This window comes from Girardinichthys multiradiatus, chromosome X, assembly GCF_021462225.1.
Source record: "Girardinichthys multiradiatus isolate DD_20200921_A chromosome X, DD_fGirMul_XY1, whole genome shotgun sequence".
In the NCBI taxonomy this organism is placed as follows: Eukaryota; Metazoa; Chordata; class Actinopteri; order Cyprinodontiformes; family Goodeidae; genus Girardinichthys; species Girardinichthys multiradiatus.
The window spans coordinates 31,865,394-31,883,106 of NC_061817.1; the positions used below are offsets into that span (position 1 = coordinate 31,865,394).

General features: G+C 40.2%; 1 protein-coding gene across 6 annotated transcripts in view; it reads right to left on the reverse strand.

Annotated features, from left to right (window-relative positions):
• LOC124862361 (alpha-2,8-sialyltransferase 8F-like) overlaps positions 1-17,713 on the reverse strand; it is a 40,755-nt gene that overhangs the window by 13,892 nt on the left and 9,150 nt on the right. For 4 of the 6 annotated variants that reach the window (XM_047356231.1, XM_047356227.1, XM_047356228.1 and 1 more), the window contains one exon: positions 196-264. The exons of the other annotated variants lie outside the window; for them this stretch is intronic. In XM_047356231.1, the coding sequence (XP_047212187.1) occupies positions 196-264 (69 nt within the window). The remainder of the gene's footprint in view (positions 1-195; positions 265-17,713) is intronic. 6 annotated transcript variants of the gene reach the window in all.

Genomic DNA, 17,713 nt, shown 5'->3' on the forward strand with positions numbered 1-17,713 from the left:
CTCACACCTTTCTATTCTGTCCTAATACCATCGCCTTAACGGGGCTGGTATTCCCAGGACAATCCTTAACAGACCGAAATATTATTTGATAAAATATTAAAATATTAATATTAAATATTAAATAATATTCTCAGATTCATATTTACAACAACTATAAAGCCCTATAAAGAAAAAGCCAAAGCTGTTTGCTCTTACCTGCAGTCTTTACAAGAATCAGAAGACCCAGGTGCATTTTTTTTTGTCTTTTGATGAAGTTGTTGGTTACTGTGATAGAAAATAAAGATATAAAAATATGTAAAAAACTTCAGAATGACATCTTGTTTTGTACAACCCAGTCTCTACTAATTTGATGCTAATACTAATACTTTTATGGCTAGGCATAAAACTTTCCTTTTTGATAAAGCTTATAGTTAGAGTGGCTTAGGTTATCCTGAGCTATCTTCCTTATTTTTTACCTCCATCTTCTTCCCTCCCTGTTGGTTGGAGTAAGGGGGAGTCAGGTTTAGCCTAAACTGGCTCAGTTATGGTTGAGGTCCAAACCCACCCTCCATTTCTGCTACCTGTATGACCCCTTCTCTTTTCCAATGGTTATAATCAGTCTGACAGAGAGAGGTATCCCAATCCTTGTGGTTTTTAGTAATAGTGCAATAGTGACTGTGAGGAGCCACAGACCTGCCCCCCTGGACCTGGGACAGATATGGAGGAGATCCGAACCGTAGACATCCCAAGGCCCCCCAGAGCACAGAATCACCTCCGGGACTAGTGCAACCCCCCCAGAGAAGAGCAGGGGAGAGTCCCAGGGGAACCACCCAGCAGCTTCAGTGCAGAAGCCCCAGGGAGCTGCAGCGATCTTTTTAACCTATTTGAATAATAAACTGAATCTGACTGCACTGTTTGATAGTTAGGATCAATTGGAATGTATGAGGCATGCGAGGAAATACTTTTTGTCCTATTATCAGAAATGTTAAAACTTAATATTTCCAAATGCTACCGGGACCTGATCTGGTACCAGCAATCTGTAACTCTGCATAAAGATCTGGGAAGTAAGAGAGAAGACCCTTTAGCATGTCAGAAGAAGAATTAATCAACAGATGTCTAAGACTGATCATTCAAGAAATATTCCCTCAAGTTGTACAGTCTGGTCAAATGTGCCTCACATGAATTTCCTTCTTTTTGCTTTTATCCACACTGTCTGCTACACTCCTGAGCCATTTCCCTGAAATATTCATGAAGAAGATATTTTACTGTGAGATGCCTAAGAGATTGTGTTCCTTTATCATCCACTGGAGAGCTTCCTATGGCTAAACTCAAAATGGGGACCTCAAGCTCTAGTCTTAAATTTGATAGGATAATGCACATTTTTTCTTTACTGTGGGAATGTGATCCTTCGATAACTACTGAATGTATGTGAAGGATTTTTAAACACATTAGAGAATTTAAGTGCACCCTTTCATCAAACATTTTGACAGGTGGGCGGGACTTCCGGTGAGGGCGGGACTTCCGGTGGGGGCCATGTGGGCGCCATGTGGTTGCCATCTGGGCAGGGGGGTGTGTCCAAGGGGCGTAACAGTGGATGTTGATTGGTTGTCGTCATTAGGGGCGATACCTTAAATGAGTCAATTAAAACACAGGGGTGTGTTTAAGGGTGTTATTAATAATCTGTATGTTTTTTCAGGCGTTAATACATCTAAAAAACAAAACAAAAAAAAAAGACATGCATCCTTTTATATTTTTAAAAGGTATAATCAACTTAATGTTGACCTATCACATGAAATCCTAATAAAGGAACTGTGTAACCTGACAGAATTGTAAGTTAATTTTGCTTTACAGCAGGACCTATTTGTTGAATATATGAGCCAGTCTAAATCCGTTCAAAATAGAAAAGACCTAAAAAAAAGTAAATAAAAAAAAAAATTGTGCTTCACTACATCGATGGAACGAGAAAAACCTTCAGCTTCTGCGTCAACATACTGGAAAAGCAGCTGAAATAGGTAAGACGAATATGAGATTAACAGAAAAAAAAAAGAACTTCAGTATACTGTTTCCAAGTTACAAATTGACTCTAGCAATGATGTGTTTGTTTTTGAATCATGAGAGACTCCATTTTAGGAAAAAAAAAAAGGAATGATAATTTTAGTTACCTGTAGCTTTTCTAAAAAACATTTTACTTTTTCATCTTAGAGTTACAGGGTTACAACTGTTAGGGGCGATGTCAGGAAGGGGCAGTTACGTCTGTTTCTTAGATAACATATCACCTTTGAACTCAAGAAGGGTTTTGTAAAGGAACTGTGTAACCTGACAGAATTGTAAGTTAATTTTGCTTTACAGCAGGACCTATTTGTTGAATATATGAGCCAGTCTAAATCCGTTCAAAATAGAAAAGACCTAAAAAAAGTAAATAAAATAAAAAAATTGTGCTTCACTACATCGATGGAACGAGAAAAACCTTCAGCTTCTGCGTCAACATACTGGAAAAGCAGCTGAAATAGGTAAGACGAATATGAGATTAACAGAAAAAAAAAGAACTTCAGTATACTGTTTCCAAGTTACAAATTGACTCTAGCAATGATGTGTTTGTTTTTGAATCATGAGAGACTCCATTTTAGGAAAAAAAAAAGGAATGATAATTTTAGTTACCTGTAGCTTTTCTAAAAAACATTTTACTTTTTCATCTTAGAGTTACAGGGTTACAACTGTTAGGGGCGATGTCAGGAAGGGGCAGTTACGTCTGTTTCTTAGATAACATATCACCTTTGAACTCAAGAAGGGTTTTGGTCTTAAAAACATAGTCTTTGCAGTTGAGATAACACTGTCATGTTCTAGTATAAATACTGTGTGTAAATGTTGGGGCTCTGTTTCATTGGTTAACCTCAGTGTCAGGGTCTTCAAATGCTGAATGTCTTTGAACCATAACACTTGTTACATTGAAAAATACCAGTACTAACAAGAAAAAATGTCGGTAAATATTTCAGGAAACCCGGAAATTGTGGCTTCTTCTTCTGATAATTCACAAAAGCACAATGACATCTTAAAACGTAAGTAAGTAAGTAAGTATCATTAAATGCATGTGAATGTTCTCAAATTTTGTTTATATATATTGTTTATATATATATATATATATATTTGTTTCTTTGTCATAGAACCCACCGCTGATGACATTGATGATTTAATCTTGACACAATCAGATTATGGTAAGTAAATGTTAAATGCAATAAAAAAAAATATATATATATATATATATATATATATTATAGTTAACCCTTGACAATGTTTCAATTTATAGATTTGATGAGAGAGGTAAACCCGAATGATCAAGTTGGAGGGTTCAGCGGCTGGAATCGACAGTCAAAATTGAGAAGGCGAATTATTTCCAAACAAGAAAAACTCGCAACAACTGAACTTTCTTTTAACACAGAAATTAAAACTGATTCTTTGAATACCCCCCCGTCAATTATCATCATTTCCCCTGAAGACACACCGGATAAGTTACCAGCACCACCAGAAAGTAAGTAAGTCCTAAGAACTATCTATTTTTTCTTTGAGAGTGAATGTATTTTAAACCTCAGATAAAAAACTGTTTACAGATTCGACTGAGAGCTCTGTGGAAGACATAGTTGTCGAGCAGGAGCAAGGTAAGGAAATAAAAATTAAATAAAAACAATATATATATATATATATATATGTATTTTAAGCATAGTTCAATAAAATGTCATATAAACCTGTTTACAGATACATCCAAAGATGCCACATTGAATCCGCCCACCAGAAGGTCGCTTTTCAAAGATCAAGACAGCTTTCAGCAGAACGGCACAGTTTCAGTCCAACAAGAAGTGAAATCTGGAGGTTTTACCGCAAAGAATCGGAGTAAGATTTAAAAAAAAACTTGTGTATTTTAAAAACTATTTTCGTTTTATTTATGAACGCTGTGCTGCGCAGCGTAAGATAACTTTTGTTGTCTTCTGTTTTTACAGAATATTTAACCCCGGCCAAAAGACAGCGACTCTTTGCGCTACAAAGCAGAGCAACGCTAGTGAGTGGTTTAATGAACGGTACGTTTTAATTCATACATACATACTGAATTAATTTGAATTCCCCTTTCTTTTTTTTTTTTCTTTTTTTTTTTTTTTTTTTTTTCAGCTTTAATGTGATTATTTCATTATTACATATTTTTATTTATTTATTTTTTGTTCATTCTCCATACAGAGGTAACGTTGATGGTAGGACAGATTGGATACAGAAATGGACAGCGCAGGAAGACAGTCTCTACAGCCTCACGGAATCTTCGTAATAAGGCCTCATCGTTAACGCTTCTGGCTGCATGTCAGATTCTGTTAAAGAAGCATTTTGGTGACATCAAGGTGATTTTAAACTGAACTGATCACTGTGTTTTTGTTTTTTGTTTTAGTTTTTTCTGTAGGTTAGTTTTATTTTTATTTTGTTTCTTATGTTCATAGAAAATGGATAACCGAATCAGACTTGCCCTGGATGAAATAAGAAATTTAGTTAATGAACTTAACAAAATTCCCGTTAATGCAGAAGAAAATAGCACACAGTCTCCACACAGCATTGAGCAAAATTATCATAATCCTTCTACGTCACACTCCGCAGATCGGCACGGGGGTCATTTTAATACGGATGTAGCAGTTAGTTCTGATCAAGCAATCAGACTTGCCCTGGATGAAATAAGAAATTTAGTTAATGAACTTAACGAAATCCCCGTTAATGCATCTCCTGCTAACAGTGAAAATTTAATAAATGAACATCAGCACGGTGACGTTTTAAACGTAATCAATCAGGCTCTTTCCGATTTGAACAGCGAACCGTCTCCACACAGCAGCGTTGAGGAAAATGATCAGAATCTTTCTACGTCACACGCCGCAGATCGGCACGGTGACGTTTTAAACGTAATCAATCAGGCTCTTTCCGATTTGAACAGCGAACCGTCTCCACACGGCAGCATTGAGGAAAATGATTCACCTGACACTCATCAGAATCCTTCTACGTCACACGCCGCAGATCAGCACGGGGGTCATTTCAATACGGACGTAGCAGTTAGTTCTGATCAAATAGAGCGAGATCCTCCAGCTGTGGTTGAACGTGAACATTTTAATAACCATGAAATAAGGAGACCTTTTACCATACCGCCGCCCTGTCCAAGTAACGTTCCAGATTTAGCAGCATTCTATACAGACATCATGCGTATTATAATTGAATTAGCCGACGCTGCGAGATCGTTAACCAGACGTAACAACGTTGTGCAGCTGGAATTAGTGGGTGAAAATCTCAATCGTCACATCACATTTACTGTTACAGATGATGGAAATATGATCCTGCCTGCTTTCGAAAACTTCCTCGACGATTTAGTACAATCGAATGCAAATATACCTGTAGATAATAACATGGAATTTGTTCTTCAGGTTGTTAATGACCCAGCAGGAGGTTCTAAGCGTAAAGCTGCAGGAACGTTAGACTGTGAACTGGAACGTTAGACTGTGAACTGTTTAATAAGAAAATGCGTCATTTGTATATTATAAACAATACCGGTAATCAGTTATGTTTTGCAATCAGCCTCGCACACGTCTCTGATCCTGAGCTCACGGATCACCGTGCTGTAGAACTGGGGAGGAGATGGCAGCATCAGGCAGGCCTCGACGAGCAAACAACAGTTACTTTTAGTGATATTGGTAAATTTGAAACCATTCTGAAGAGAAAAATTGTAGTGTTTTACAGAACCACGGGCTCTACTGCTCTGTGTAAATTTGAGACCAGTTTCCCCGATCGTTCAAACCCTCTGTTTTTGCTGTTATTTCAAGGTCATTACTATGGGATAAAAAATCTCAAAGGTTTTATGGGGTGCAGATATATTTGTAATTACTGTTACGCCAGCTATCAGAATGCCAATACACACCATTGTGAAGGTTATTGTCCAGTGTGTCGAACATATAAATGTATGCAAGAGATTAGCAATCCTGTAAGCTGTGCAGGCTGTCAAAGAATCTGTCGTAATTCTTCATGTTTCAGCAGACACAGGGAACCGCGCATCAGAAATAGTGCTGAAAGGCCTATGAGTGACTGTGAGTTGGTAAAACTGTGTAAAGTATGCAAACGGATATACGTTATTCCAATCAGTAAACCGAATAAACCACACGTGTGTAATGTAAAATGCAGTATTTGCGGTGAAAATGTACCCCCCAGCCTAGACATTACATGCGATGATCATAAGTGTTACATTCTGCCTTGCAGTGCAATTAATCAGCTTGATGATAAACTGATTTTTTATGATTTCGAATGCCTCGTCAATGAGAGCGGCGTGCATACCCCCTTTCTGGTCTGTGCTAAAACGTTGAAAGGTGATGAATGGTACGCTTATGGACTGAATTGCACCCAAAAATTTCTCCTGCATTTCAGGAGGCCAATGTACAAAGGTTACACCTTAATAGCGCACAATGCGCGGGGGTACGATGGTTACCTGATTCTCACAGCAATGCTGCAGTTAGGGATTAAACCACATATTGTCATGGTAGGGAGTAAACTTCTCTGTTTAACCGACCCTGATAACAGGTTAAAATACATTGATAGCCTGTCCTTCATGTGCATGAAGCTTAGTGCCATGCCGAAAGCGTTAGGCTTTACCGATCAAAGCAAGGGTTTTTTTTCCCCACCTATTTTCCTCTGAACAACATCTCCAGTATGTGGGGGCTTTTCCTCCTCCATCCTGCTACGCTGTAGAACGCATGAGTCTTCAAGAACAACAGGTGTTTAGCAGCTGGTACAGAGAAGCGAGCAAAGAGGTCTTTGACTTTAAGAAAGAAGCTATTCGTTATTGTAAAAATGACGTTGAAATTCTTTTTCAAGGATGCTTAAAATTCAGAGACGAGTTCTTTAAGGAGACAAGTGTGGATCCGTTTAAAAGTATCACAATAGCATCAGCCTGCATGAAGGTTTTTGTAACCAATTTCCTTCCTCCTCAAACCTTAGCTATTCCATCACCTCTGGACTACAGACGTAGCAGTAAAACGTTCTCCAGCGCGTCCATTCAATGGCTCGGCTGGATTGCAGACAGCAGAGCCATATTTATCGAGCATGCATTAAATAGGGGTGAAAAGAAAATCGGGCCATATTCAGTTGATGGGTATGCAGAGATTAACGGTGTCAAAGTTGCGTTTGAATTTTATGGCTGTTTTTTCCACGGCTGTAAAAAGTGTTACATGCCTCATGACAAGTGTCCGTTGAGTGGGGTCGCATTTGAACAGTTTTACGCAGCCACTGTTGAGAGAAGCAAGGTGTTACAAACTGTGTACGGCCTTCGTCTCGAAGTCATATGGGAGCATGAGTGGATTGAAATGAAAAAATCAGAGGGGTGATCAGCTTTCTTGAGAAAGTTAATGCACCCGAACCGCTATCCCCCCGGGATGCGCTGTATGGTGGACGCACCTGTCCTATGAAGTTGAGGTACACAGCGGAACCGGATGAAACTGTACACTATGTGGATTACACATCTCTGTACCCTTATGTAAACGCCAACTGCGTTTTTCCCCTCGGACACCCCACCATCATTTACAAAGATTTTGATGACCCCAGCAGCTACTTCGGTATAATCAAAGCTGTGGTCTACCCACCACGTAACCTGTTGTTCCCTGTTTTACCTTACAGAACATCCCAAGGTAAACTTGTGTTCACTCTCTGCCGCACATGCGCTGAATTAAATAACCAGTCAGGTCCTTGCATGCATAATGATCAAGAAAGAGCTTTGATGGGAGTGTGGGTGAGTGCAGAACTCTGTAAAGCTTTGGAGTGTAGTTATCGTCTTGCTAAAATCACAGAGGTGTGGCATTTTGAAAAGAGAAGTGATACAATCTTTAAAGGTTACATTCATTGCTTTTTAAAGGGTAAGCAGGAGGCTTCAGGCTATCCGTCTGAAGCAGTGGATCAGGAGTGTAAGTCAAAGTATATAAGCGACTACAAACTGCATCAGGGCATCCAATTAGACCCTGAGAAAATCGAGATGAATCCTGCCAAAAGGCAGGTTGCAAAATTGTGTTTAAACAGTTTTTGGGGGAAATTTGCGCAAAGAAGTGATCTGTCTCAGACCACAGTCATCACTAACCCTGAAGACTTTTTCAGCTTCATGTTCTCGAGTAAATACAGGGTTAACTATTTTCATTTTTTCAACCCTGAAATGTGTGTAGTGCAGTGGAACTACAGCAAACGTGTCATATATCCACCAAGTAAGACAAATAATGTGTTTATAGCAGCATTCACCACCGCTTATGCACGTTTAAAACTTCTCAGCAGCATGGAGAAGTTACAGAACAGATTGATTTATATTGACACGGACAGTTTGATTTATGTGACAAAAAGTGGTGAAACTCCTTTGGAATTGGGGAATTATCTGGGTGATCTTACTGACGAGTTAGATGGTGACAGCATTTCGGAGTTTGCATCGACAGGACCCAAGAGTTATGCATACCAGACCAAAAACCGTAAAAATGTAATGATACGTGCTAAAGGCATCACTCAGACGCATGAATGCAGCGAGAGGGTCAATTTTGACAGCATCAAAGGGCTGGTCGAGGGCTACTTACAGGGGTCAAGTGAGGGTGTCATTGAAATCCCCCAGCACACGATCAGGAGGGATAAAAAGAGATTCCGTTTGACAAACGCGACATTTCTTAAAAAGTTTCGACTGGTGTATGATAAGAGACGTCTTTTTTCTGACGGGACAACTCTGCCTTTCGGTTATTAGAGTTGAAGAAGAAATAAAATAAAAAGTCACATGGATTTACAGGAGATTGATTTTGATCCTAGATTTAGAGCCCCTTTCTCATGTATGATAGTTGGACCCAGCGGCTGCGGGAAAACTTTCTTTGTAAAAAGTATTTTACAAAACTGTAATCATGTCATGGATATTGTTCCAGAAAATATTGTATGGATTTACACATCTTTTCAACCCATGTATGTTGAATTGCAGAAGATGAATAAAAATATTACCTTTGTGGAAGGATTGCCTCATTCTTTTGAAGATGAAAACATGTTTCCTCCTGATCAGAATCATCTGATTATTCTAGACGATGTTATTGCTCAAGCCTCAGATGATGAAAACGTGATGAAGGTCTTTACCCAGTTTCGTCACCATCGTAATATGAGTGTTATGATGTTGACTCAGAATGTTTTTCATCAGGGAAAGTTCAGTCGCACTATTAGTTTGAACTGTAATTATATGGTGTTGTTTAAGAACCCGAGAGATAAACTCCAGCTGAATATACTGGCCCGCCAAATGTTTCCATCTCAAAAGGGTCTCTTCTTGGAGAGTTTTGAAGACGCAACGAGAGAAGCTCATGGATATTTAATCATCGATTTTACGCCTACCTGCCCAGAACATTTCAGACTGAGAACGGGGATACTTCCTCAGCAGTGGCCTGCTGTGTACGTACCCAGAACAAAGTAAGTCATCATGTCAGCGTGTATAAAAAGGAATTTACCATTATTCAGAGCTTTGTACCAGGCCTGTCCACAGAAACGTAAAGATATTCTCGCACACTGCTCTCCCGACTTTATTCAGGCTCTGTGCGAGATTGCACTGAATATCCTAAAAGGTAACATTAAACTATCACCCTCTCAACACCGACAATTGAAGAAACAAAGAAATATCATCAGATTGTTGGGTGATAAAAGAACCGGGATAAAAACTAAACAGTTGGCTCTCAAAAAGCAACGAGGTGGTTTTTATTCTCCCCATCTTAACGGCTCTTGCACCCTTGATCGGTGATCTAGTGGGTGGAATCATCAGGAGATAATGTCTCTCAGAACATCGCAGAAGATGTTTCTCATTTCCCCTCATCAATTCAAGCGTCTGACCCAGTCAGACACGTCCATCAGACAGACGGCGGAGGAGAATTTGGATGCTGAAATGAGAGCGATATTAAACGAGCCGGGTTTGACTTCTTATGAAAAAATCAAGAGATACGATGCTCTTCTCCAGAGGTATCTGACTTTACTTAAGCAAGGTGTCAAAGAAGAAAAACAGCGGGTCAGTTTAACGCTGCAGCGTGACACAGAGGTTCCTGAACATGAGCGGTCCCAAGAAAAACAAGGCCCAGGGCAGGACGAGGCCCCTAAGGATCAGGTTCTTACGGAAGTACTGAAAAGCCTTCCTAAACACAATCGTAAAAATGCCGAGTACATTTTGAAGAAATTATCCGAAAGAAGTGAGAGTTGGACTTCGCGAGGTGAATTTGTATTTAACGGAAATATTATAAAGGGGTCCCACATGATTGATTTGTTGAAAAATCTCATGCTTCCGTTTAAAAAATCTGGAGCATCACAAACCCGAGGATGGTCTGATTTTCTACACTCCATGTCAGAAGTAAACATACCTATATCTTCAGTCATTAACCCTTATGCTCGTGAAGAATATAGACGTTTCAAAACAGAGGGTACATCGATTGAAAATGGGGGTACACCCCCCAGCGTTAAGCAGAGAAGAAAAAGAAGAAGAAGGCAGATAACTCATTCTCCCTACTGGTCGAGATCTGAGCTGGAAGATCCAAAAAATGCTGATGGGAGATCAAAAAGGTCTCTTCGTAAGACGACACTACCACCCCGATGGATTACATTTTCACCATAAACCGTTATAAGAAAAATGAAACATGTAGTCTATTTCTTTTATTCAATAAAATATTTATTGATTATATTTTTCAAGTCTAACTTCGTTCTCTACTTCACACACTAACATATGATATCATTACACAAATATTAAATCATAAGAAGAAAAAAAAAACAAACAATGAAAAAAAAATAAGACATTTAAAATTCCATAACAATCCAGAAACATCTCCAAAGAGCATGTTCCGTGAGTATAAAATGTACAACTTTGATTAATGACACATTTCTGATATTTTTTCACAAAGTTAGATACCATTAAATCATTCTTAATCACATCTCCGGTGTATTTCGACAACACTTGCTGCATTGATAATCCGCACGCTCTATGACATAGATAAAAAATGCAATGGTGACCGCACACAGTGGACAGAGTGTTTTGAAGCTGATTATTATGATACAATATTTTTGAGGATCTGTCTTCTAAAAATGTTACGATGCTTGACGGGTAGAACTCGAAATCCGGAGAGAATCCATAAGAGTCAAAAAAGCTGGATTGACCATTCTCATCCAATGTCAGAGCTAGCCAGTGTTCCCCCGGCATGTGTGAAGGATGTGTATTCACGATAAAGTAGGCCGGCCCTGGGAATTTGTCAGCTAGCAGCGGCAGCTGGTCGCACGGCCACACACCGCAAAACAAATCTCCCAGCAGATCAGGCTCTCAATTTCATGATTATTCATGCCTGATTAGATTAATAATAATCCACCAGCACACGCCTCTTTGAATCAATCTCTAAAATAGAATCATAACAAGCGTAGATGATCAGCGTGGTGGTATATGGCAACGGGTTTCTGAAGCGCATTTCCAATCTTAAATTCCCACTGGAAACTGGAGATAGAGCATCTGTGTCCTCACCCGGGTTAAGATTAAATGTGAATAGAGAGTATCCTTGATTAAATTCCTGACGTGATATACTCAGTGGAAGATCTTTTAGATGTCGTCCTGTAGCCGTAAACAAGTTGTAATACTCTCTCACTGAATGACCTTGGTTAAAATTTGGCTGGAAGGCTTTAGCAGGAATTTGTCTGCCATCCTTACACAAAGCTAAATATTCCATATCAAAATGATTAAAGTCAAACGGATTGAGATTGCGTGTTCCTGTAAAAGCGTCATGATCCAGTAACGCAATCACCACATACTTGGGAAAGATGCCTAAGAAAAGATTCTCTTGGTTGCATACCCTTGAATTTTCAGGGATGGAATATGTTTTTACATTCACACGTGAAAGTGGATACAGAGCATTTGCTTTCATTAAAGCTGAAGCGTGCCCCAGTCGTACAGCTGGAGAGACAGTAACTTTTTTGATAAAAAGAGATGCTCCTAATATCCTGAGTTTGTAAGTGGAGTCTCTTGCGGCCATGAGACAAAAGGCATCGTTGGCTCTTGTAAGTTTAATTTAAGGTCAACAGAGTTTAAAAGAAGTCTCTCGCAGAAAAATATGTCTGCATGCAGGGGGCCTAGGAGATGTACCTCCCTGGAATTTGCCGTAAAGCCTGCTCTGCTGTTAAGACCTTGGTTAGGGCCGTTAGTTGTAACAATAGAGTTCAGAGCACCTGCAGTGTCTTTATAAAAAAGACCGGAGCTAAACTGGGTTTTTAAAGAATCCTCAGAAAAGTTTAACAATGTCTCAATCATGGCTCTATATGGATGTGTAGCGCTGGATTGTGAAATCATTCGATCTCCGAGAGTGACGTCACACTGACTGAAGATGGTGTTTAACGGGTAGTTGATGAGCCCTACAGGTGCATCATCTGGCAGGTTTGTTCCATTCTCGTTAGTAATTTTCACTCTGAGATGCAACAGCGTATCGTTGAGATCCAGATACTTTTCTCCGTCTCCCGGAATGAAAAACTCGATCGGCCCTCCATCAGTGATTGCTGATAAAGGCTGGATCTCGGTGTAAATTTTATCTTCGATCGATAGCTGCGTCATCGGGGCAGAAAATAAGTCCAACTCTGCCAGCGTGCACTCTGATGATTTGTTATGTAAAAGAGCCATTATTTAAATATATCAAAACTTGCGTATGACTTCCTTCCTCTTCGTTTGTCAGCTGCGACTGATCTCCTTTTTCGCGTTTGTCATTGTTTTTTAACTGTCCTTAAATGATCACCAGGGGGTCTTGTTCTGGGTCTTTTGGATAAAACCATAATTCCTGAACCTTCTTGACCGTCGATGTGTGTAGAACCACTCATTTTACTCACGGCTCTACCGATGACATCCGAAGCGATATTTGATGCAGTCGTTTTAAGATGGGGTTTTGCAATTGCAAATCCTTTTTTAACCAGAGGGGATACGAAGCGGAATAATTTTGAAAATAATGATCCAATTCCGCGTCCGTACATGACCGGGGCCCCATAAAACCCTGGCAGATTACCGCCTGATTGACTTACATAGTAATTTACAAAGCGATTTGGATCACGTCTCAGACTTAGATGTGCCATGTTCTCTCTTGCCTGCTTGATGCAGTGTTGAATGACCAGCGTAATATGAATGATAACCAATCAATCTTAGAGGTTATATACATATCTCTGGAATAGTTTATACAAATAAAATTTATCTCAGGCTACGTTGTGATATCACCGGTCTGAAGTGTAGTCTTATGACGGTCTTTCCATAGACGAAATTTACAGGAACGTTTTGGTCCGATTTAATTTCTATATTGATATTTTCAATATGTCTTCTGGAGACTGGAAGGTAGTGGGCTGGGTTAAACGTCTGAGTAATCATATCACTGAATGTGCCTTGTACTTTGACGGTCCGCAGTAAAGGTGCAAAAGTGTCGCCTACTATTTGTGGGCTGACCACGTCGCTGTAACAGTATAGGTGATAGAAACCAGCCTTTATATCCGCCGGAAAAGGAGCCAGTTTTGGTTCAGAAACATGAATCCATTCCCCTGGTTTCACGCCCATCATATAAGCTAGAGTGCTGAAGAAGCGTATTTCATACGGACTATTTGCTTGAAATGCAAATCTCTTTTGAACTTTGCTGAATTTAATGCGTAAACCCGATTTCAATTTTTTGAAAAACATTTCCATCTCTGTCTCGAGTTGAACAACGCTGTTATAGTAGCCACTTCTGATCCTTTGCGTATTGATCTCCACATCACCAACCTTCCTCCATTCAAAGTAGGCATCATAATCCGGTAAATTATGCCATGTATGAGGGTATGAAATCTCGGCTAATGCAACCATCCATTGGCCTTCTAAATCAATATGTTGAGCTAAATTTACACGGAAACTTGAACTGGTATTATTTTTAAACACTTCCATGCTAGCATTAGATGGAAGAGTAACGTAAAAGCCATCATCCTCTACCTGACGGTTCATGATGCTGTGTCAACTGTGAGGTTTAGTGCAAACCTTTTTTATACGTTTCGAAGTTCATCAAACTTGATCCAACTGTTGAATTTCTCAGGCCAGTTTTTCCAGCTTGCAAAAACCTGTTTGACTCCCTTGACCGTACGTCGTTTTAATATTTTTTCCACTTGATACATCTTGTCGTTAAATATTTTTACTTTTTGAAGTTCCTCAGCGTAAAAGGAACCCTCGATAGGTTCTCCATCCAAATCTTTGAGTTTGTATACAGGAGGAGAACGGGGTATCCGGTCATACACTGTAAACACTTCATCCGTAAAACTCTGTTCGTATTTTTTGTCAAACACTCCACGGACCTTGGATTTTATGACAAGATCCCCTTGTTTAAACGTTGTCACTGAGTCCTTGCAATATCTGTTGGACTTGACATCATACAGATTCTGAAACACTTGAAAGGCATTTTCTGGGGTCACTTCCATAGGGCTCATTTTAATGCTGGAGTGGTAGGAATGGTTGTAGCTTCTAGCTAGGTTTTGCAGTACATCGACGTACCGCCGGGTATTGTTAGCTGTAAAATATCTCCACATCCTTGTTTTTAATGTGCGGTTAAATCTCTCGACCACTGAAGCTTTTGCTTCACTCGCTGTGGCAAAATGTTCAATACCGTGTTTCTCCATTAAAACTTTAAATTTCTTGTTAAAAAATTCTTTACCGGCATCAGTCTGAAGTTTTTTGGGGATCTGACTTTCTGTAAAAACTGATTCAAATGCCTTTACCACCTCAGCGGCTGTTTTCCTCTTCAAAACTCGTACATACGCCCTTTTTGAAAAGATGTCAATGACTGTTAATAAATAATTATAACCATCATTTTCCATGGCCAGAGCTTGCATGTCACAGAGATCAGCCTGGAACTGCCTCAATGGTCTGGTGACAAAAACTCTGTTTCTCGGGAACTTTATTCTTGCAGGTTTATGTAGAGTATAGGTATCTTCTCCTGATAAAAAATCTTTAACTTTTTCAACCGCAACCTTCTTTCCCGTTTCATCTTGCATAACCCTCCTCAGCCTATCTACACCCCCAAAACTTCCCGGATTTGAAGGGCTATAATATACTTTCTTCATCAGCCGTCTTCCTGCCATCTCTGCCTTATGCTCACTCTGCCGATTACTTGTTAAATAATGAGAAAAAACACACAGGAGGGTAGATTTATCCTTATTTTTTTTTATTTTATTTTTTTTATTTAATATAAACAAAAAACAACCAGAAAACAAAATCAGATAAAATGCAGATGAATTCAAACACTACTAGCTTTTTAAACAACACTTTTTGGGAAAGGTTCCTACTTTAATTGTATTTAATAGTAAAAAAGAAAAAAGAAGAAAAATCATATAATGCAGATTAACTAAAGTACTGGAATACTAAAAAAAAAAATGATACAACAACAAGTCATCAAACATGTGAGATCAGTTTGTCAGTCCATAGCACTCTGAAACAGAGTTAAGTTGTTTGAGATGTTTCTCATCGACCATGCGATCATAAACGTGCGCTATTGCACTGTGGATGCCTTGTACCGATTTCAGTTCATATAAAACCGTCTTGGCAATCGTCTTCACTCTGAAGTCATCCGCTTGTATGCTTCGAAGTACCAGAAGATTCTGAATAGCAGGAATGAGTTTGGGGGTTACGAGTCGTCGTACGATGCGTTGAAAGTTGACTTGGTAATAATCCTCCCCCAGTACCTCCAGGCAATGGTGTTGACGCTGGCTTGGGTGGTTCGTTATACATCCATAGCAGGTTTCTCTGAGATAGTTCAAAGAGGTTATGTTGAATAAATGAAGTATCGCTGTTTTCACCGTATTGATGAGGGTGGTTGAGAACCAACCGTCAATTTCGTCCTCCTGGTTACTCTCATCCTCTGCTGAAGGCTGAGGGTCCTCCATCGGTTCCAGGGTTTGTGTAGGGGCTTCGGTAGAGGGTGAGTAGCCGGTGGCTACCTCCTCCTCCACGACCACCTTCATGTCTTCAGGCAGGACATTCGCGTCTACAGACTCAGCCATGAATAGCGGTGATGGTGAGCAGAGGTCTGGAGAAAGCGGTAGATATTTCATGTTGTATCCTGTAGGTGATGCAGGACTGTAGTGGTTCTCTGAGAATGAGGATGTTGAGGTGGATGGTGAGAAGAGGTCAGGGGAAGGCGGATGATATGGTCCAATGTTGAAGCTTTCATCGTGCTCAGGAGAGAAGTGGATCTCTGCTCGGTGGTTGTAGAGATCCCTGTATGGTGTCGGTCCACTCATTCTCATGATACGATTCTCAGTGTCTGTGAGCTTGCAGTTATCCCCCCGTATATATATCATAGGAAGGGGCGTGTCCTCAGAAGAGGGTTCGTTCTAAACGTAAAACAGGAAACGTCAGCGTTTTTTTTCACTGACATGACATCGATCCAACTTCGTGACTTTTGGAAAAGGTCGGAAAGACGATGTCCAATTTCACTCATCTTCTCTGCCCAAGCTTCAAACGGCAGAGCCAGCATTGTCTTGAATACGCCGCAGTCTTGATTGAAAGCCTCCAACACAAACAGATCTGAGGGACTCGTCCGGTTGTTCCTGCGTCTGCTTGCCCGAAAAGACCAGCGGCCATTTGCTGTGGTTTTTGACCCCCACACTGCGCTAAAGAGAGGTTCTCTCTCAGCTATTTCAACATCGGATGGTATATGAAACATTCTCGCCCGTTTTACAGGTCGAGGAGACAGTTCATTTTCTTCTTCTTCTTCTTCCTCCCTCTCCTGCCTTGAGACTGTTTCAGGGCTATCATTAAGGTGCGGGATTGCAAGCTTTAACACAGCCCAGTCGCTGTGGGTGAGTGTACACAGAGCCAGTGATCCATTAAATACCTCTTCTTGATCCAATTGATACAGGCAAAGCTCTCCTATTTCATACATGAAAATATAACCCCAGCTGCCAACCAGGCCATATGGCTCCAAAGACCATTCTTCCTGCAGAGTCTTGAACGGGGGTCTTTGTACCCTGCAGATGTAGTATGTTGATTTCTTAGGAGCATTCAATTCACGGGATGAATACTGGTAGACGGTCACTGGGGTTTCGCACAGAACTGACATACCTCTTGGCCGAACCGAGGTCTGATTTTCAACCATGGTTGTTGAAGTTGATTTTGGATCCTCATCATCGGTAGAGTATGTCACGACGGGAATTCCGATAGGTATCTCCGTTGAGGAAGTATATGATGCAGTTGCTTGTTCATCATCATCATCTTGGCACGCGTTGCGTTTCTCCTCCGCTTGACGATAAACTCTCTTAACTCTAGTCATTGTTGAACGGGTGTTCTTTTTTTCCAACGAATGCTGCATGTAAAGTGCAGAGTTTTATCTCTGTATTTAAAGTAAACACTAAGGCACGCCCTATTGTTTTCATTGGGTTATTCAAGGTTTAACGATGCTTACAAACACACCCCCTCTATTTTTAATTGGTGCTGATGCCAAACAGTTTCCGATAATACCATATTTGTCTTGTTCTATTTATAACAAACACACCCCTGTGTTTTAATTGACTCATTTAAGGTATTGCCCCTAATGACGACAACCAATCAGCATCCACTGTTACGCCCCCTTGGACACACCACCTGCTTGACCACGTGACCTCCTGCCCACATGGCGCCCATATGGCCCCCACCGGAAATCCCGCCCTCACCGGAAGTCCCACCCACCTGTCAAAAAGT